The sequence below is a fragment of the Dicentrarchus labrax genome, unplaced genomic scaffold (genome assembly GCF_905237075.1).
Source record: "Dicentrarchus labrax unplaced genomic scaffold, dlabrax2021, whole genome shotgun sequence".
Classification (NCBI taxonomy): Eukaryota; Metazoa; Chordata; class Actinopteri; family Moronidae; genus Dicentrarchus; species Dicentrarchus labrax.
Genome location: NW_026136719.1, coordinates 13,510,794 through 13,532,145, shown reverse-complemented (window position 1 = coordinate 13,532,145; position 21,352 = coordinate 13,510,794). Strand labels below are relative to the sequence as shown.

The 21,352-nt window shown below is 42.9% G+C and overlaps 4 protein-coding genes across 6 annotated transcripts; 3 read left to right on the top strand and 1 right to left on the bottom strand.

The window, feature by feature from the left end:
• The first annotated feature begins 215 nt into the window (after positions 1-215).
• trmt10c (tRNA methyltransferase 10C, mitochondrial RNase P subunit) lies at positions 216-2,997 on the top strand. The gene has a single exon (XM_051378225.1). The coding sequence runs from the start codon at positions 484-486 to the stop codon at positions 2,029-2,031; it is 1,548 nt and encodes a 515-aa protein (XP_051234185.1). The 5' UTR covers positions 216-483; the 3' UTR covers positions 2,032-2,997.
• Positions 2,222-6,738, bottom strand: blzf1 (basic leucine zipper nuclear factor 1). Its single transcript, XM_051378227.1, has 7 exons — positions 6,607-6,738; positions 6,231-6,320; positions 5,297-5,769; positions 4,879-5,078; positions 4,416-4,544; positions 3,579-3,807; positions 2,222-3,484 (listed from the first exon to the last, which is right to left on the bottom strand). The coding sequence occupies exons 2-7, from the start codon at positions 6,247-6,249 to the stop codon at positions 3,299-3,301; spliced, it is 1,236 nt and encodes a 411-aa protein (XP_051234187.1). The 5' UTR covers positions 6,250-6,320; positions 6,607-6,738; the 3' UTR covers positions 2,222-3,298.
• ercc5 (excision repair cross-complementation group 5) lies at positions 6,234-15,130 on the top strand. 2 transcript variants are annotated; one of them, XM_051378223.1, is made up of 16 exons: positions 6,234-6,301; positions 7,248-7,347; positions 7,539-7,714; positions 7,803-7,918; positions 8,177-8,278; positions 8,446-8,506; positions 8,645-8,788; positions 8,870-9,080; positions 9,199-10,092; positions 10,175-10,452; positions 10,617-10,736; positions 12,005-12,218; positions 12,738-12,882; positions 13,177-13,379; positions 13,484-13,566; positions 14,111-15,130. In XM_051378223.1, exons 2-16 carry the CDS (start codon positions 7,260-7,262, stop codon positions 14,660-14,662), a joined length of 3,387 nt encoding a protein of 1,128 aa, XP_051234183.1. In that variant the 5' UTR covers positions 6,234-6,301; positions 7,248-7,259; the 3' UTR covers positions 14,663-15,130. The 2 variants fall into 2 exon arrangements, 1 of the variants encoding a protein (XP_051234183.1); XR_007880790.1 differs by lacking the exon at positions 14,111-15,130 and having other exon boundaries at positions 13,160-13,379.
• A 111-nt stretch (positions 15,131-15,241) lies between these two features.
• mettl21e (methyltransferase like 21e) lies at positions 15,242-18,795 on the top strand. 2 transcript variants are annotated; one of them, XM_051378229.1, is made up of 5 exons: positions 15,242-15,555; positions 17,303-17,460; positions 17,557-17,674; positions 17,816-17,913; positions 18,243-18,795. In XM_051378229.1, the coding sequence occupies exons 1-5, from the start codon at positions 15,528-15,530 to the stop codon at positions 18,567-18,569; spliced, it is 729 nt and encodes a 242-aa protein (XP_051234189.1). In that variant the 5' UTR covers positions 15,242-15,527; the 3' UTR covers positions 18,570-18,795. The 2 variants fall into 2 exon arrangements, with proteins under 2 accessions (XP_051234189.1, XP_051234188.1); XM_051378228.1 differs by having other exon boundaries at positions 17,300-17,460.
• The last annotated feature ends 2,557 nt before the right edge of the window (positions 18,796-21,352 follow it).

Here is a 21,352-nt window from a genome sequence, read left to right as displayed (position 1 = left end):
GGAATTAACGTAAGCGTAAAACTACGTTAACTCCTACAATTTATAGTTTTATCGACACGTCGTGGAGCAGAAATACAATTTCGTGAGTTGAATTGTTTTGATGCGCTCAGCTGGAAAGACACTGGGCAACAGATAAGCTGTGTCATGCCAAGTGGTGAGGTTCCACTACGACACATTATAGTGTGACACCGTGTAACAACGTGACCTTCCCCCCTTTGCTATTTGACGAGCATGGTCGCCGCGACAAGTGAACACAACTTGAAAACAATGCAGCGATAAGTAAGACACCGTTTCGGATATTTAACAAGATGCAGATGTTACTTGTAACATATTAAAACCTCATTTCATGAGAGTGGGAGACGGAACGAACCGCACTGACAACACCTGTTCCTCTGTTGATGTTCTTCAAGACGACGTGACAATCCACCGTATCTGCTTGTTGTACTTTTGACACAGCTTCAGTTTAAAAAGGAGTTTATCGCGATGTTACGCCTCTTCACTGGCAAGGGTTTTTATGAACTTTGGAAATGCAGTTCTCTTGTGGCATCTTGTGTCACCCAGAGAAAGGCCTCAAGCTTTCTAACAGTCAGCAGCACTTGTCATCACCGACTAGACGTCCCTGCTGGCCACTTCAGTACCGGGACACCAGTGTGGACAGATGCCTTGGAGCCACAAAAAGACGAATCAGAGGAAATACAGACAATAGATCTGGAGAAATGGAAATCCGTAATGAAATCCCAAGCAGCAGCATCAGGACAGAGAGAAGTCAATGAAGAAGAAGATGATGAAGAAGAAGCAAGTGATGATGATAACTGCAAAGAACCAGGAAGCGAGTTAAAAGACGGTTCTCCTCTGGCGGCAACTCGGGATATGGTTGCGATGTGGCGCCAAGCTGGGAAGCTTGTACCTCAAGAGATGACTGATGAACAGATTCAGACACTGGCAGAGCTCACCAGCAAGTCCTCCAAGAAGAATTACCTGAAGCACCTGTGCATCAAGGAGCGCCACAAAACTGCAAATAAGGAGAAGCGGCAACGGATGAGGGAAGCAAGGACAGCCTCATTAGAGGCGAGTACCGGAAGGCACAGCGATGCAGAGGAAGGGGATGATCAGAGACGACCAATGATGAAAAACACATTCCTCCTCAGGTACTGGCATCGCTCCCTGGACAAGCTGCTGGCCTGGAGCAGCGCCCAGGCAATGCTGTTTGGTCAGCCGCTGGTTTTTGACATGAGCTTTGAGTCCAACATGAGCAAGCGGGAGATAGAGAACACAACGGACCAGCTGATGGAGGTAGAAGGATGGAACCGGCGTGCCACTGAGCCCTTCCACCTCCACTTCTGCAACCTGCAGCCAGACGAGACTTTCCAGAAGGAGCTGCTCAAACGGTACGGTGCAGAGACCTGGGAGCGCCTGTTCATCACCGCCACTGATCGCCAGCATGTCGACCTTTTCCCCCGTGAACAGCTCGTGTACCTCACAGCAGATTCCCCCAATATTCTCCACAAATTTGACCACTCCAAAGTCTACATCATCGGGGGTCTGGTGGACCGGTCCATTCAGCGAGGGTTGACGTTGGCCAACGCCAAGCGTCTGAAGCTGGCCACAGCCCGTTTGCCACTGGATCAGTTCCTCCGCTGGGAGACGGGAGCCAAAAATCTGACTCTGGACCAGATGATGCGCATATTGCTCACTATCAAGGAGACTGGGAAATGGGAAGAGGCGTTCAAGTTTGTGCCTACGAGAAAGCATGATGGATTCCACCACCAACAGGCACAAAAAGAGATTACCAAACCCAGGAGAGTCACAAATTATAGACCAAGAGAGGATGGTGGCAGGTGGTCGATATCATCTGGTGAACATACATTTAAAAATGAGGGCCAAAGTTTTCCCAGGTCCCCAAAACAGCCTGGGTTCACTGGGAGAGACATAATGGCTAGACTGCCCAGTGACAGAGAAAACAAACCAGCTGCAGCCAGAGTATCATTTAAGAACATCATGGAGGGAAGAAAAGGCCCACACAGAAGGTAGACATGGAGGGATGATAAGTGAAGTCAACAAAAATTGTAAAAATTTGTGGTTAATAAGTGCATGTTTATAAGCACTGTTTGTGGAAATGTCAAAAGGTGAGACAAGTGGTGAATAAAATGTTAATAGGTAGTCACTGGTGCTTACTTTCTGAGTTCCAATGCAGGGTTATACACAAGACAAGAACAAGACATTTTAAAAAGATAGAAACTACTTTGGTCTTTATTTTGGTCTGACATAGAAAACAAAAGATCTGCTGGTCACTGTAAAGTATACAGTCACCAACCCTGCGAAAAGCAAACTATCCATACAGATGAAATAAACCAAAATATACAGCTTGGTTTTAGAAAATTGTAAAAAGGCATGCACAGTATATTACTAGTCATTTCAACAGTCTTATATATTTTTTAAATAAAGCAAAAAAGCCAAATAAATGACACAATTCAATGAAAACAAAATCAAACATAACTTTAAATTCAAATGTCAGACTTAAATAATGGGACCTGTGTGTGAGAGAAACAGGTAACATCAGGGCTTTCTTTGAACAATACTGCTGCACACTAACAGTCTATCGTTGTACCGTAAAACCACTTCCAAAAAATGTTGTGTATATTATAATGCCAATATACAAAATATGTTAACAATAATAAATAAAGTACGATAGCACCATCATACAGGGAAACCCCCGCAGTATAAGAGGTGTCCTCACTTATTTTTTGTTATTGTACATGTGAGCCTCTGCAATTTCCCTATTATCAGTTGTTTGTTAATTTCCTGGAGGGTATTTGTACAACAGGCTGTTTGTACACTGACATATGGATTTAGGATTATTTTTAAATAAAACACACTAGCCTAATGTTCAAGTTTGAATAGGAATACCGCCTAACAGTGTATTTTCACCATGTAACTCTGACTCAACTTGACCTCACATTCCAGCAATAAATAACACTTTCCACGGTTTAAACCAGACTGCAATGGCTCTGAAATGCATACTGTTGTCATCACTTTCACATCATGATTCCTGAACAAACAACTTTTCTTATTTAGCTCCCCCCCCCCAAAAGTTAAAGACAGCAAAATAAACAGCAGGTTGATAAAATGTAAAACCATTATCTGAAATTGTGGAAATCAGGACCGCAACAAAAGAAAATGTCGCTGAACACAGAGCAACAATATTCTTCAGAGTACACTCTTGTTCAGACTTGAGTCATTTGAAGTAAACTGATGCTGCATTGGTGTCAGACGGGGGGCGTTTTGCCCTACTTGATATCTACAGCACCAGGATGTCTCCAGTGCAGCGCTCACAGCAGTTAAAAGTAATGTTCTCATAGCGTGTGTATGGGTGAAACCTTCCAATGCTCTTCTTATTGCTGAGGAAGTTTGAAGAGGGTGAGTCATTGAGTGGAGGATCTACCTTGTTTTCTGAACAGGAAATTGGATCTAAAATCTTCAGCACCTAAGATAGAAAACAGAGAACCTCTTTGTAAACATCTGGATGTTATGACAAATATTAGAAAAAGTTCAGATTTGAAACCAGATAGACTTCGTACCTTCTCAGCCATCTTCTCGGCAGGTGTGCTGCAGAGGTGCTCAGCCGTTGCACTGCTGCTCTTCACCATGCCGCCGCTGCTGCTGGTGTTTCCCAGCAAGTGGGAGTTGATGGCGTCTGCTAGCTTGTGATTGGCGGCTGCAAGCTCTCCGGTGCTGAGGGGCTGTGCACTGGGGTAGTACGTCTGCTGTCTGCCCCACTGCAGAGACACCAGGAGCTGCTCCAGAGATCTGACGACAGAAAAGCAAGCAAAGTCAGCACATAGACTCATCAACTATGCTAACAAAATACTGCACTTGAAGGGCCAATACCTTTTGTTGAAGTGAAAAACACTATATCCATGTACTGTCAAATAATAACGAACTAACAGAACAGAAATTACTCATAGCATAAATGTTCCCTTTATCAAGCTCAACAAGCCATAAGAAACTAAGTGATAAAGACACCAAAGGGACAATAAAGTGTTGGTCAAGTAAGTTTAAATTAATTAATGAAATATTATATGGGCCTGTATACAACTAGTAGAGATATGTCTTCTATGCATTTTACACACATTACAGTTGCCTTCTTTTTAACAAATGCAATGGACAGTGAACATGGAGTAGAATATTTACTTTCTTAAAAAATATCAATATAAGGATATTCCATAAGTGGACCTCTGACTATTATTTATCTGGTGGTAGGATCAAAGGTTAGAAATGGGCGACGTTAGCCTGCAGGCTGTCCCGGCACATTGAATTAACCGTTTGAGTGTCCTTCCTTTGTCGCATTTTCAGGATTTTCAAGTTGTGACCCATTGCAATGTACCATAGTCCTTACAAATGAGTGGTTATGTTACCTGTGAGTGAGCACCATGTCCCTGGAGAACTCCTCTCTCTCCAACAGCAGATCCTGAATGGCTCCTTGTGCTTCTCTGGTCTGCCTCTGCAAAGCTGCTCTGGCATTCGTCAGCTCCTCTGCCATGACTCTGAGGAGACAACATTGATGCAAGTGTTAATCACTGTGATTGCAGTAATTACTAGGGCCGTGCATTGCTAAGAATCAAATTAAATATGTTTATGTTTACAACACTGATGTCTAGCAAAAACAAAATATCCCCATACAATATGTTTTGATATTTTCTTACACCCCTAGTTATTATATCATCTCTTACTGATCCTTGTAAATAAAAAAACTACACTGAAATTCTTAAAAGATCAAGCTGGTGGTGCCCCAAAATAAAACCTCTCTCTTTCCTCAACCTTTCCTTGTCATTTCCAACCATTTTTTTTTGTCACACAATTGAATTGTGTATTTCATACCTGCTGGCCAGAAACTTGCTCCTCCAAACATCACACTGGATACTCATTCGCTCCAGCTGCTCCGCGGTGTGTGCCAGACTCCGGCCTAGTGCCTCATTCTCCAGAATCAGCTGGTTCTTCTCCCGCGACATACGCTCAAAGTGGTACTCAAGGTCATCCCCCACCGACGCCACCAGCAGTTTCTTTAGTTCACGGTTCACCTGGCACAAGGAATGAATGAAAGTTACTTAAAAACTCAACACTCAATGACTGAAAATATTATAAATAAATATTAGTCGACTCAAAGGGACAATAAGGAGCATGATTACATTATATTAGCTATTAAGACTTGAAACTGAAATGAGGAATAAACCTAACTGTGCAGAGCCTAGTATGTCAAATCTCTAAATAAAATGTATCTACTTCCTTGAGGCCTTACCTCTGTCTGCACACGGAGCTGATTGGAGAGGCCTTCCTTGTCCTGCAGCAGCCTGCGTTCAGAGTTCTGCAGCTTCTCCATCTGTCCTCTCCAGTCCTCCACCAGAGGCAGCGGGGGAGAGCCCTGCTCCTCACCATGTTGCCCGGCCTCCCCTTTCCCCTCAACAGGTCCCACGCGGCTGCTCCGGCTAATAGCTGAACGTGGGACAAGAATCCTCACAGCCTCCACCTCTGTGCAGGCCTCTCGACTCACCTTGCCCAGGTGGAGCACCCCGAGAGGCTGGGGGGCAGCATGGGGGGCAGCATGGGGAGCCGCATGGGTAGACTTCGGGCTGTGTTTTGGGCTCGCCACCTTCAAGAGGGTAACTGCAGACGACCCTGATGGCAGGGCATCTGTGTTTACCTCCAGGACGGCCGGCGGTTTTTCTGTTTCCATGCCATCACCAGCACCTCGGATAGGCACTTTGGCAGAAACTGGAAGAAATAATAAAGCCAAAATAATGTGTCTGTTGTCAAATCCAGAAACATTACCCTTTTTATTATCAGGTAGTTCCTGATTTAACTCAAACATTTTCCAGGTATACACTGTATTGTATCCAGGCAACTGCTTGTACAGCTGTTTGTGTTAAGAAAACATTAAGCATGTAAGGTGTGGACCAAACTATGGCTTGGTTATTATCACAGAAACTCGGGTACTGAATTGGCACAAATACTAAAATAATCAACGCTAACCTAAGACAAATTATATGAAAGTTGTCTATTAATAAAAAGTAAAGGAAGACATAACATATAGTTAGAGTGCTATCGGTACTGTATGTCTTAAATAAAACCATTCAGACAAAGCAGACTCTTTTCTCGACTTTGTTGGAACTTGCTGAGCCTGTAGGACAAGTAAAAAAAAAAGTGTTTGTGAATTTAATGAAACAATACATTACCTCTGACAGCAGCAGTCATGGTGGAGGTGGTGCTCGTCGAGAAGGAAGTCGGTGGTTTAGGTGAAACTCAGGTGACTCTTCGTCCTGTGACTATTGACAATGGGTACAGTACTATGTTGTTAACATCTGTAGCACTCAGTGTTTATGACAGCGACTCACAGAAGGCCGCTAGTCAAAGGTCAGGGTTCACAGCTGAGGTTACTGATAACGTTGCACGATAACGGTAGCTAGTGTTAGCCGGTGAGCTAACTCGTTTGCCAAGCAGCGTCGACGGAAAGTTTTAACAGTCAAAGTTACAGTAATGTTATCGCTGTCAGCTACACGGAGAAAACTAATGTACTGTGGGATTCAGAGTGGAAGTGGTTAGATAACATACCGGTAACAATGAGCCGAGCCTTCGCAGACACAAGCTGTTTATTTTGTCTCCACCGGACACAGTTGGCCTCTCATACTGGGGGGGTGAGGGTCGCTTTTTGCCCAGATTTTAGCCTCTCAGGCAGAACTTCCTGTCAAGAAACCTTTTCAAACTAAAGCCACAGGGGGGTTCACTGTTCGCTGCTGCGCATAGATTAATACACCAACCCGGTATTGTCACCTTTATCCCGATTGATATGATATTAACTATAACATGCCCATTTTGTCGAAGCGGCAAGTGTTGTAGATGAAAGCCTGACAGGCTAATCTAGGGGAATAAAAACCTACTGACCGATCGGTCCGTCCCGTCTCATTGACTGATCTCTAATCGGTCGCCGTATTCTACCGGAATTCATATGAGCAGCAATTAAATGTGAAACTCGTTAAAGATTAGAAAATGAATGCTGCATTTCCACCTGAATATGTCGGTGTAACAATTTAGTATGACCCCCCCACCTGAATGACTCGGAACCTTTATGCGCAGTCAATATTTCTCCACGGACAAAAAAATAATGTTACAGCAAACGTCGAAAAGTGCCGCTGAGATGTTATTTGTATGGTGCACCATAACTTGAGTTAACTTGTTGATGGTTTTTGACATAGTGCGGATGAGCCATGGGAGTGCACGGACTCTGGAGGCTGCTGGAGAGTACAGGCAAACCCATCAACCCTGAGACCCTGGAGGGAAAGATCCTTGCTATCGGTATCCTGATTGTGTGCTGATCAATGTATCTATATTCTCATCTCTCTGTCTCATTAAGTAGGGTCTCATCATCTCTCCTTCATCTCTCTGTCTCATTAAGTAGGGTCTCATCATCTCTCCTTCATCTCTCTGTCTGATGTTTTGATGTGTCCTCTGTTAAGCCATTAAGCCATGAACTTTACCCCCCCCAGACATCAGTATATGGCTGAACCAGGCAGTGAAGGGGGTGAGGGACCGTGAAGGCAACAGTGTCCAGAACGCCCACCTCCTCACTCTCTTCCACCGCATCTGCAAGCTGCTCTTCTTCCGCATCAGGCCAGTCTTTGTGTTTGATGGGGACGCACCACTGCTGAAGAAACAGACCCTGGTACGTCCAGTGCTTCCTGATCTACATAACCAGCCTGTGAGATTCCTGCCTGTTCTGTTGTTTAAACGTGGCTGTGGCTCTCCCGCAGGCTCTGAGGAGGCAGAGGAAAGAGGAGTTGAGCCGGGAGTCCAAACAGACTAATGAGAAACTCCTCAAGACGTTCCTGAAGAGGCAAGCTATCAAAGCTGCACTTGGAGACCGCAGGTAAAGGACGTGTACAGGAGGAAGGACGCCAAAGAAAACACAACACAGACTTTCAAATCAGACTTTGATTGTATAGCACGTTTCAGACAAATTGTATGTTTGTGTAAAATCACCCAACCACACGACAATAAAACACTCAAAAAGCAGCACTCGATTAAAAACACAAACGGTCTCTGCAGCCACATAACAGCCCAACAGTAGCTTTCTCCTGTGTTTTCCCATCTGTCTCCCTCTTCTGTCTGAACTATCCCTCCACAGTAAGGATCCTCTGCCCAGCCTCTCCAGTGTGAGGAGAGATGAGGTGGACGACATGTACGTTCTACCAGCCCTGCCAGCTCCAGAGGAGAAGGACAAAAGCAGGTCAGGATAGAAAAGCTCCTCATATGTGTTCGGAGAGTCGGGGGCTTCTGACAGAACTCATTCATTTTCTTTAATCAGCGACAGGTTAACATTAACTGTATGCATGGTTTTATGTGGTTATTTCACCTATAATACTGGTGCCATTGTCATTGTTTTCATTTTTGCAGTTCGGAAGAGGAGGAAGAGACGGAGCGGGAGGAGACGGTTGACAGTTATCACATGTATCAGGTAAAATGATGACATGCACAAAACAACAACAAAAATGGTTGCTATGTTTTTGTGTTTGTTTTATTGCCCAGACTTTCTTTGTACGGATTCCCTGTTTGATGATTGACATTTGAAGCCAGATTGCTCACTGTGTCTCAGGGAGAACAGTATGAAGACCCCAACTCAGTGGACATCAACTCAGAGGAGTTTGCGAGCTTGCCTCCTGAAATGAAACACGAGATACTCAAAGACATGAAAGAGTTTGCCAAGAGACGTCGGACCATGTACCACAAACCTCCAGAGGTACTGTTTTGCTCTTATTCACACTCACACACTCGCCCCTCGCTTCCTCTTCAACACAGACTCTTCTTCACTCCTTCTTAGTGCTCAGGAGACTTTTCCCAGTACCAGCTGGCCGGCCTGCTGCAGAGGAACCACCTGAACCAGCGGCTGAAGGGTGTGGAGAAAGAGATGAGCCAGCAGAGCGCAGGCAGCGCTCCGCAGCTCTATGAACAGGATGGGGAAGAGCAGAGTCACAGTGTAGAGTCACACCGACTGGTTTCAGAAGACTGTTCCCACTATATCCTTATTAAAGGTCAGTGCAGCTATGTCCAAAAGTTCACAGTTGGTGTAGTCATAGGTAAAAGTTTCATGATTTGTGGAAAGGTGTTTTTCATTGGTAAAAGAGACTGACTCCACTTCTCCTGACATAGGCTCCAAAAAGGGTGAGGCTGCCCCCGAGAGGCGACCTGCAGCTGCACCCTGGTCTGGGGGCTTTTTGTCAGGCAGCCAAAGACGAGCAGCGGGCCGGCCTGAGCCCCTGTGGCGTCCTGTCTGTGAGGAAGAGGAGAAAGTGCCAGGTCCCTCTTCTGAAGACTCCAAACCCTCCGTCTCAAAACCGACTCAGGGAGACACGTCACCACCCTCGCCTCGTACGCTCGAGGCAATCCAGGCTGCCATGAACGACAGCTCGGACGAGGAGAAGGCGGTCCAGGATAACAAGGATGGTAGTGTGTCTCCACGTACCCTGATGGCAATTCAGCAAGCTCTCACTGAGGAGGAGGGTGCTGCGGCTGAACATGGGGCTCCAATCAGCAGATTGCCCACCAAACTGCAAGCGCATATTAAGCCTCCTGCGCCACCACAAGTGGTCATCAGCAGCTCAGAGGAAGAGACAGAACCTGATGTTGTGATCTCCTTACCTATTGATTTTAAGGGGAGCCCAACAGGCCAAAGTTTACACGTAAAAGATGGTTTGCTTGTTAGTAGTTCTGAAGATGAGATGGATGATGTGATTGGTCAGAGAAATAAGGCCCTTCGGGTTGCAGCGCTGCAGAAACCTCACGAAAGAGAGACAAAGCCAGAGGAGGAGACGGGAAGCAGAAGACAGACAGAGAAACAAGAAGAGGTGGAGAGAAGAGAATCACAGGTTGCTTCTAGTCCAAACATCAATGTCTCTGCTCAGATATGTGGGAAATCTGTCAGTGCAGAGACTGACATTCATCCTGTGTTGATAGAGCAGAGGAGTAACAAGTCCATTAAAGCTCTCGAGGAGAAGAATGGAGATGATATGAAGTCAGAGCGCAGTGAGGGGAGTGAGTCAGAAGGTACAGTAATAGTCGGTAAACATCACACTCATTCGTAGTTTCTGAAATCAGTAGATACTAACTTTCTTTTGTGTTTTCCCAGAGAGCTTCATCGAGGTGTCAGAAGAAGAATTCAAAGAGGAGGATGCAGATGATTCACTTGTAATGATTAGAGAGGGAGGATCTCCAGATGAGGTCCATGAAGATGGGACCATGATGGAAGAAAAGGCGAGTTTTCCAGTGGCTCCCAGTGCCCCGGCTGCTGCTTTGAACTTAGAAGAAGAAGAGGACAAAAAGACTGAAGAAAAAGAGCTGAAGGAGGGAACGGAGACCGAATCCAGTTCAACTCCAGCCGCCAATGAATGGGAACACTTTGATGTGGTAAGTGTTGTGGATAGCAATGACATGTTTGAACTGGTCAGCTGTGTTTTAGGCTGAGCAGTTTAATGTGTATGAGACAGGGCTGATGCAGTGTGTGTGTGTGTGTGTGTGTGTGTGTGTGTGTGTGTGTGTGTGTGTGTGTGTGTGTGTGTGTTGTGCTGCAGGATGAGCTGGAGGCTCTGGAGAGCTCTCTGCAAGTGGAGCAGAGCAACCTGAAGGAGCTGAAACAGCAGCAGGAGAGGATGGCGAACACAGTCACTGGACAGATGTACCTAGAGAGCCAGGTGAATGAAGGACATGCTGAAATCACAGCAACACATTCAGATACATATAAACCACTGATAAACCTATCCAGACTGGTAATAAATTAAAGGAAAAACCTCAATAAGTGCGGATGCTTCCACACAGTTACACTGCATAGTACAAATAAGCATTACCAATCATGCTCGGTGGCATGTATAGATGAGATAGAAAGGCCTATTTTTTTTATTGCATTTTGAGTCTTTTATGTTATGTTTACTATGACCAGCAGCATAAATTGCAATCTACTCTTTCCTGGTCAGACCTTTTATACAAAACCACATCCATGCAACACAAGTAGCCCCTTGTTTTTGGTTCGAGCTCCTTGTTTTGTCTTGGCTGTCAGAATTCCCCCGTCCTGTGTCACGTTCACTCTCATTTTTGTTTGTGTTGCCTTAATGCAAAATTTCCTGCCTGAATCAGCGCCACATGGATGAATGTAAACCATCATCCATATGACAAAAAAGAGAGTCAAAAATGTTATTTGCGTCACAATGAAATAAACAATAGAGCATAATACGATAGATAGGATACATGTTTTTCTATCGCCATACGTACGACAAATGTCGTCATATCGCACAGCCCTATCCACCACAATCATCGAAACACCAAATGAAGGTATTTCTTTTGGAAGAATGATGTTCATCCCTCCAGTAGCGTTTCAAAGACTTGTAGAATCGATGCCAAGTCCCATTGAAACTGTTCTGGGGGAATTTTGTCGCCCCACACTTTACTCAAAGGGTTTTTCCTTTAATTTGTCACCTTTGTAGTTGACTTATTATTGTAGGTATCAAATAAAATTGTAAATACACACTGTCACTAGACTGAGGTATGACAACCCAGAGAAGGTGTAATACCGACTGGGGGATACATTTCTTTGTGGTGCCTCTGCCAAACATTTCCAAAGCCATGCAGTCGGTATCAACTCATTCACAGACTTAAATGTGAGTCTGTGAGCGTTTTTTTCTTTATAAAATCAGCACTTACTGCTGTTACTTAACCTCTAAACTGCCCGATCTTTATTCATCCCCCTTGACTGTTTTGATAATGCTGCTAAGTGTGACAGTATTTCTCAAACGACTACAGAAACATGCCGGATGCCTGTCAAGATAAAAGGGTTCTAGTTATAATTTAAAATCCTGGCAAATAATGTCATTCAGAAATCAAACATCATGACATGATAATAGGATAACCCTGTTGCGTGCAGATATTCTGTCTGTCTTTTTGCGACTGTTATCCTCTTTGATTCCAGGAGCTGCTGCGGCTGTTTGGCGTGCCGTTCCTGGTGGCGCCGATGGAGGCTGAGGCTCAGTGTGCAGCACTCGACCGCGCTGATCAGACACACGGGACCATCACAGACGACTCAGATGTGTGGCTGTTTGGAGGGCGACACGTCTTCAGGAACTTCTTCAGCCAGAACAAATATGTCGAACACTACCAAATCAGTGACCTGCAGAACCAACTGGGTCAGTGTGTGTGTGTGTGGGTGTGGGTGTGTGGGGGTGTGGGTGTGGGTGTGTGTGTGTGTCAGCAGGTCCAGAGAAGGGTTTACAGTGTTTATGTTTGATCCTTATAAAGGATTCATTACCTCTTGTCCTGTTTAGTAGCAGTCTCAGTTGACTTTGATCACCAGACCACATTTAAACTCTCTATTGGATTATTTTGCTGTTACATTTGTCTTACTTTCACTTCAGATTGTAAAACATCATTTGCAGCTGCCGAGTATTCAGTATTATACTCATACTTGCATAAATGCAACTACAGGTGATGTTATTTTGCTATTTGGGGCCGGCTGAAATGAAAGCGTAAGGTGTTGAAACTGTGAGGATAACACATTACTGTGCTAATCTGATGGGTTCATATTGCACATATCAAAGACAGCTGTTTGTGTTGGTTGTGACTGATGAGCTGTCGGCAAGTGGAGCAGCCAGACTGCACAAGGCTTTACTCCCCTCTCTCATCCCCTCTTTCCTCCTTTTCCTCAGGTCTGGACAGGACTAAACTGATAAACCTGGCTTACCTGTTGGGCAGTGACTACACAGAGGGAGTGCCAGGGGTCGGATATGTGACTGGCATGGAGATACTGAATGAGTTCCCAGGTCCAGGCTTGGAGCCACTCATAGAGTTCAGGTGTGTGTGTGTTTGTGAAACACTTTTTCTGACTACGTGTACATTTTTCAGCTTTCAAGTGCTCACCCCTTTTTTCTCTTTTTCACTAATTTTCAAAACTTTTATGTCATTCATGTTCAATCCCTCCACTGTGACTGTCAAATACAGGACACATATGTAAAATAAACGTATTGTTAAAGCTAATTTATGAATATTTTCTTACACTTACATGGCTTGAACACTTAAACATTACAACACACATTAAAAGTATTCTATAGTATTTTTAAAGGCGTATTAGTGGTGTTTTCCTCTTAGTCAATGGTGGTCAGAGGCTCAGGAGAAAAAGCGTCTGGTGTCTGATCCTCGGGAAACAAAGGTTAAGAAGAAACTGAGGGACCTAAAACTGCATCCTGGCTTTCCCAGCCCTGCGGTGGCTCAGGCTTACCTGCAGCCTGCTGTGGACCAATCAGACAGCTCCTTCAGCTGGGGGCGCCCACAAGTCGACATGATCAAAGAATATCCTTTCTGTTTGTGTGTGTGTGTGTGTGTGTGTGCGCCTGTGTGTGCGCCTGTTTGTGCATGTTCATCAATGTGTGAAGTTTCCTTAACCAGTGTTTTACATTCTGTCTGAGCCGTTTTGGCTGGAACAGTCGGAGGACTGAGGAGACTCTTCAGCCTGTGATCAAGCAGCTCAACACCCAACAGGTAACTGAGACAGGTGTCAACCGGGGATTCACAACTTTTACCCCAAGGGTCACTTTTGTAGTTAATTGCCAGGGGTTATGTAGAAAACTAATGCTAATTAACTCAAGTAAACCCGTATAAAAAAAAAAAAAAAGACAAAAAAAAGTTACTGTTAAATTGAATAAACTGATAAAATTGGCACCTAAAGGTAATGGAAACGGTTGAACTACTTAGCAACAGCTAAAAGTAATGGATGAATGGTGTAAATGTCCATGTTCTGCCATTTTAAGTTGTAGTAGTGCAAATAGAAACATGAGCAAAGCAGCCTCAACATTGACAATCTTCTGAAAAAAATATTGTAACAATATCCACATTTATAGTCTGTGTTGAAAAACAATTTGTAATCCATTCATGAGAGCATATATGGAACATGATTTATTCAGGCACACTTTCTTTAGTCTTTCTTTGGTCTTCAGTTCGATTGTATAAAATTTAAAAAGTCGGTAATGGAGGGAATGAAACCACTTTGTAGTCTTACATCTTATCTCTCATTGGTCTGGTTTAGACTCAGCTGCGGATCGATTCGTTCTTCCGATTGGAGCAGCAGGAAAAGCAGGCGATCCGCAGCCAGCGACTCCGACGAGCAGTAACCTGCATGAAGAGAAAGGAGAGGGAAGGAGGAGAGGAGGAAGAGGAGGACAGTGAGGAGGAAATGCCATCCCCATCCAAATCTAAGAAAGGGAAGGCAGCAAGCAAGAGTCCAAAGAAAGGAGGAGGAGGAGGAGAAGAGAGGGAAGAGGAGAGGTCTGCAGCAGGAGGAGGGTTTCTAGGGTCGGAGGTTATTGTTGAACCTCCTCTTACGTCTCTGAAGGATGTGAGCAGCACGAGCCAGGAGCCTCTCTCAGTGAAGATCCCTCAATCTGCTCAGACTGTATCTAAGAGGGCCAGCAGGAGCAGCAGCACCTCTGGTGAGGACAGCGATGGCAGCGGTGAAGTTGCTATGGTTACAGCCCGATCTGTGTTCGAGGGCAGCCGACGAGGCCGCGGAACCAAAAGCGCAAGAGGGAGAGGAAGCGTGAGAGGAAAGGGAAGGGGGAAGAAGATGAAAATAAGCTGAACTTCAAACGTAATATTAATTACAAAAGTGCAAAAATGTCACACACTCCCAAATAATGCCTGTGATATAATACTTGATAGTTATAAGGTAAATTAATAATTTACTCATTCATGAATTGAGTATTGGTGTAAAAATTATTTTCTGTTTTATAGAATATGTATTTTGTATAACTGACTGATAATATCTATGAGAGAACTGACAATATTTTGCATTTAATGTTTAAAAGTTGAAATATTTCCAAAGGGATGTCAGTTTGGCTCAGATTCAGTCATTTGTCCTGCTGATGTAAGACTGAGACAGGTGCTGGTCTTCAGCACCACACTTAAATTTCCTTGAGGTTGTATTTCAGTTGCCTTGTGTTTCTGCATACACCCCCCTTCTCCCTTAAACACACACACAAACACAACGGCTTTTGTACATGTGAAAGCAATTCTGGTGTTTCTGAATAAATACATGATGTTTCTATCACTTGCAAGTTCTAATTTGACTTGTGGCTAGTGAAATCGAGGATACATTACTCTTCTTTGTTACTGTGCAGCTCCAGTTCAGCAGACGGACAGGGCAGCTGTTGCTGTCCGTCAGTTTTACTGCATTAGAGAGGGGCTCAAGCACGCCCAGCTAGAAATGGGGTGGAGTTGAGGGTTGTATGGTGGTTGGACAAGAAGTTGGAAAATACTGTATTTGTGTGTAACTTAAAACCATAGAAGGTGACAACCTGCTAGAGATCTGGATCCAGATTGACCTAAATCCAAAGAACTTAATCTGGGACCACAAACCAAGAGCAACAGTTGACTTTTTCTGTTTTGGCCATTTTTGCCCTCTTGCTTGGACTCCTTCAGACAAGGAGACTCAACAGTCCAAGGCCATGGAGGACTCCAACACCCAAGAAGAAGGTGAGAATTTGGAGAACAGAAAAGATCTCTCTTTCTTTATAATGTCAAAAGCAATAATTAAGTTGTTTTATTAGAACAAGCAAACAGTAGTATGCATGCACAGTAAAATTTAAATCTCTTGAAGTATGAAATGAATGTGACAGCTTGCAAGATGTGGCTGTGCTGAAATATTTATTCCCTGCTAATAAGTGCATCTGTGCTTGTTAATGACAAATGTAAGATATATTTATACACACACAAAAGCTATAAATCCAGCTCCTGACCACTCCCTGACCTCACTCAACCTTTTTATTGTGGCTCTGTGGGCTCCCCTGACCTTTTCTCCAAACCAGTGTGACATAACTAAAGTTGTGTGTCAGATGCTGTGAGTAACCGTTAGCAATGACACATAGCTGGAGTCTGACACACTGGCATGATGTTACAAACAAACAGCAGGATCAAAGGGGCATTATGAGCCTTAATGTGATTCATTTATAGAGCAGAGAATCAAATGTTGCCTGTAATGTGATATGAAAGACAAATAACATGATTACTAATCTGCTTGATAATAGAAACACCTGTACAGTAGCCCTGCAGTCTTACCATGGTGTGTTCCTTTCTGACATTTTGAGAGCATAGGTGGTGCAGTTGTTAAAGGATTGGTTCACCCAAATTACAAAAAAAAACATGTTTTCTTACTCCAGCCAGTCAGGTATGTGTCATTTGCCAAGTTTAAAGATATTTGTCAATGAGATTTCTGTTTCCAGTCCTTTACACTGGAGGTAAATTAAATTTTGCTTCATGCTCACACAAAATTGCATTAATCTGGAGTATTCATTGCGTTCACTGTAAATGTAATGGGGTGGCCAGAAGGTGGCGTGGAGACTTTAAGGAGAGGCAGAAATATAGACTGATTTAATCACAAACAATCACATATATCAATATTTGCTTAGAAAAAAACCTGAAATGAAGATATTTTAACTAAAAAACATTTTTGAGGCACATTAGTAAAGCACTGAATAGAAATATCTATAGGTGGCAGAGAAATCAATACATTTATTTATTTCAAAATACGTCTCTTAACTCTAACTTAAGCCTATCACTTAGTCTAAAATGTGGCCATAACAGATCATTAAATTAATATTTGTTTTAAACACATTATTTTTTTTAGATTAATCTAAATGAATGTGTTAAATTGTACAGCATTTGACACCAAGCTGGGGTGGCCACTCCATGCCGCCCCTCTAAATCTGCCCCTGGTTGGTCTGTGTTGGACTGTTCCACTTTACAAATACAGTTTGTGTTATCCAATTACCAATTGCTATGTCACATGTAAGTTGATGAGATAAGATTCACTAACAATTCAGACCCTGACTTCTCTAAATGACAGGTACCATACCCGGTGTACAGGTGAGTCATATTAAGCTATCAGCAATGTGTTTCAACTTAAATTGAGGTCTGATGATTTTTAAGGTAAATTGAGAATTGAGTGGTACTTGTACTGTTGTTGCTGCTTGAGTCATTGATTATTGCTCCATATCATTAAAGTGTAGTAAATGATGCCAGTCATATCAATATCAGGGCTTATAACTGGCTCACCTAAATGGAATTTAGCCATTGTTGATGTGATTATTAAAACCTGCGCATCTCCTGCTATGATGTCCAAATGTATGCTGTGAATTTGTCAATTCTGTTTTATTCTATATAAATATTTTATAAATTTTTTTTAAAAAAACAACACCTGTCTCTCCTGTGGCTGTCAAAGCAGGTGCTGCAGAGGATGCAGAGCTGGCCAAAGCCATAATGTCCCGAAATTTCCGCCCCTCAGTCATTGGCCCAGAGTCCTGGGAGGGATACGTCTTCTCTGATATGGAGATCCGTATCAAAGAGTCCACAGACCTCTATGGAGCCGTACTCTGGCCCTCGGTACACCAGAAACCTACACATTATCTCAATATTTAGCTGCACTTTGTCTTTATTTTGACCCCTACCAGTGAACTGTGAACTTGTGTCCCCCAACAGGCGATGGTGTTGTGTCATTTCTTAGAGACCAACCGAGACAAATACAACCTGACAGACAAAAATGTGATGGAATTGGGTGCTGGAACTGGGCTCGTCACCATTGTATCCAGCCTGTTAGGTACGGAAACAAAACAGTCCACTGATGAGCTTTAGTTGTTTGAACTTGAACTGATTTGAAGTCTCTTTGACTCACTCACTCTCTCTGTTGCTGTTTGTATCTCATCCCCTTTAACACTCAGCCTGCATTGTCTCTCTCCAGGTGCTAAGGTGACCTCCACTGACCTACCGGATTTGTTGGGGAACCTCCAGTACAATGTTATGCGCAACACCAAGGGCCGATGCAAGTACACCCCTCTGGTAGGTTTTTATATTCATATTTCATACTGTCGGGTAAATAACGTCCGAAATATATTCAAAAATGTCGAATAGTTTTTGTTTTTCTCGGTGCACATTTGGGTCATGGACCAAATGCAGAATCTACTTTGTCATTTCATGATATTTCCAGTGCAGCTAATACCAAAGATTCATGCTATAAAACAACCTAAGAGTATGCATGAGTGGACTTTCTTTTTTAAAAACAAACTTTTGGAAATAAACGATAGAATATAATAAAATAAATAATAAATAATAATAATATAAATTGATTTATTACTGTTAAATCAGCCCTAAATGATCTCTGTTTCTAGGTCACAGAGCTTATCTGGGGTCAGGATGTGGAGCAGCGCTTCCCACGTGCCACACATTGTTTTGACTACATCTTGGCAGCTGACGTGGTGTATGCCCATCCTTACCTTGAAGAGCTGATGGACACCTTTGACCACCTGTGTCAGGAAAACACAGAGATTCTTTGGGCCATGCGCTTTCGTCTGGACCCAGAGAACAGCTTTGTGGATCGCTTTCGGCAGCGCTTCCAGCTGGAGGAGCTGTACAACCTCCCCAGTCTGAGTATCAAACTGTACCGAGCCTGGAGGAAGGACAGGAGGACAAAGGACCAAGGAGAAGCTGCTGCCTGAACTGTTAAATGGACAGGGAACACATGATGAATTATTGTTTCTGTAATGTGTTTTCATGGATATCATGCACAAATGTCAAACAATATGAATCTGTGAACCACATTTTTACAAATGTTATTATTTACAGTGTTTACTGGTCTACTAGTGACATTTCAATGTAATTTATTGCAGGACTGTTGTTTTGCATTTCATTTAGCTGAACTTTAATAAACTCTGTATGCCTGGATACACGCCGGCCTTTTTTTTTTTTTTTAAACTGGTTGTCATCCATCAGCAGCACGTTCTCACACTCAAGGTCTTGGCTGACTATATTGTTTTGGTCCAGTCAGCTCACAGCACTGACAGTCTGGGCAAACATGGCTCTGGATTTTTCCAGTGGATTTCTGATGACCCTTTGGATTTTATTTAGGAGGTGTTCTGCTGGGGGACTTCACATGGACAATGTGATCAGGTTTTATGGAACAGTTGGAATCGTCAGCGATGACTCTCTTAGGAAGAATCCTCTGAGGAAAACGAATGACTGGACCCAGCAACGTTAATAACAGTCAACAGCAAACACAGCTAAGCTTTAAAGTAAAACTGAGGCTGGTGAAAGTTTAGCCAGGTCTGACAAAGTAGAGATGAGCCTGACAAGCAAAGACAAATATATGACAACATGAGAGGTGCCACTTGTAGTGATGAACCTACCGAGAATCTGTACCCAAATCTTCAGCTCCCCTCTGATTTATAGTGAGTTTCAGCTCATTGTTTAGCTGTCAGGCCCGCAACTTTACTGTTATGATTCACTCTCACCGCTCTCATAGTGTTGTTTTTAGAACAGAGCTCTGGTAAATCCACTGTACACTACCTGCTCAGCACCAAACAGCAGTCGGACACAGATGGTTAGTTGGTGGAGACCAAAAACAGAGCTGAAAGTGTTCATCGGGTGGCCAGAAACACAACTCCAAATAAATGTTGCTCAGTAGGTGGATGTGTAGATAAGCAACTGTTTGCTAATGAATTAGCCATATCAATTTAAAGAACCAGTGTGTGCTGAGGCTGAGTCCTTACAACTCACAACTGCAGGTTTATTGCAGGTTTAATATTAAAGCCTCATAGAATTTTATCGTTTTATTTACCAGAAACTGTTCTACTGTGAACTCTAAGCATCTGTAACATCCTAACATCAAAGTAAAACATGACATAACATGGTTTTTAAACAATTAATGTTTATTAATGGTAATCACACTTTAATTAATTATTTTTAGACTTTTAGACAATGTCCATCACCTCTGAATGATGTGAAATGCATTACGTCCCACACACTGTACATTTAAAAGTAATTATAAAGAACGTCTCATATTAAGAAAACCAACAATTTGCAAATTCAATAAATACATAATTTCTTTGCAAAATACAGAAAGTTTTTATTGTTGGTGTTACTTTTTTATGTTTACACTTAGATGAGGCCTCTTTATGTGAAATGTCAGCAGCAAAAGACTCAAATTAAAGGTCAAATTAAAGATCACATCCATAATGGGGAGTGTGTGCTGCTTCAGCAGCATAAACACCACTGTGTCTCACACAAATTTTGCGTGTTTTGGAAACTCAACAGTTGGAAAGAGTAACTTAGGGCGGCATGCTATTAATGTGACCTATTAAATCTGATATCTAATTTATGAATCCAAATCCTGCAACATTTTCTGCCCGAATCATTCCTTGTCTGTTCGCCCGTGTGATGGATATGTTTTGTTTGGCTGCAGAATCAGAGGCACGGTGAAAAGCTGGATTAAAGAGGAACAGAGAGGTTATCTAAGCTGATGTGTATCACTGTCAAGACAAACAAATACTCAACAGCTGAAAACTGTCTGTGGCCTTGTAGAGATATCCTTTAACTTTGTCTCTCTTTCAACAGCCTGTTGATAACAAACCACCTTTCACTGAGAGATAGATGCTGTCTGTCATCAAGCTTAAAAACTCTTATCTTTTATCCAAAGAAGGCTTCACAGCAACAACACAGTTGGGCAATGACTTCACCACTGTGTAACTCCCCCATTAACATGTCAAACCACCCTGAAGTACTGGATGGATTTCAAGTTTTGGGGATGTGCGTAGATTTAGATTGACGATACCTGAAACTGGCAGGTGATACTTCAAGGCTGTTCAAATGCAACTGAGGGAGGTCTAATTGAGGTTTAGATTACAGGAGCCCCCTTCTTTTCTTGGAGGGTTGATACACAGGGATTGCATGCCAGCCTGATCCTGTTACCGCCCATCTCTGCTGAAGCTATTGAGGCCATTGCAGAAAAAGCAAGCAAGTAAGCACCGCATTGACACGTTCTAAACTGCATGTGTAATTTTGACCTAGACTCCACCTAATTTCATCTTCATTTATCTTTCTGATTAAATATTGCAGACAAAGTGACTGCAACTTATCAGTGATAAAAAAAAAATTAAAACAGCTTATGAGGCTTTTTATGTTGTAAATGTTTTGATGTACACATTCAAGGGTTCTCTGTAAAAAAAAAAAAAAATCATGCATCGGCCTAATTTTCAGCAGACTTATGCCTCTGTGTGTCTCTGTGACTATTTGTAGACTATTAAAAAAAACTGATGTATTGCCAGTGTAACATGGGATATCTGGACTGATTTGAACCCACAATCAAAATCATAAAAAGTTATTTGATTATTGCAGCTGGAAATCATTCACCAGAGTTCCTACAACAGCCAGTTTTACAGGTTTAACTTTTATTCATATGATATTATATATATATCATTTTATATTATATTATATCCAGTATGAG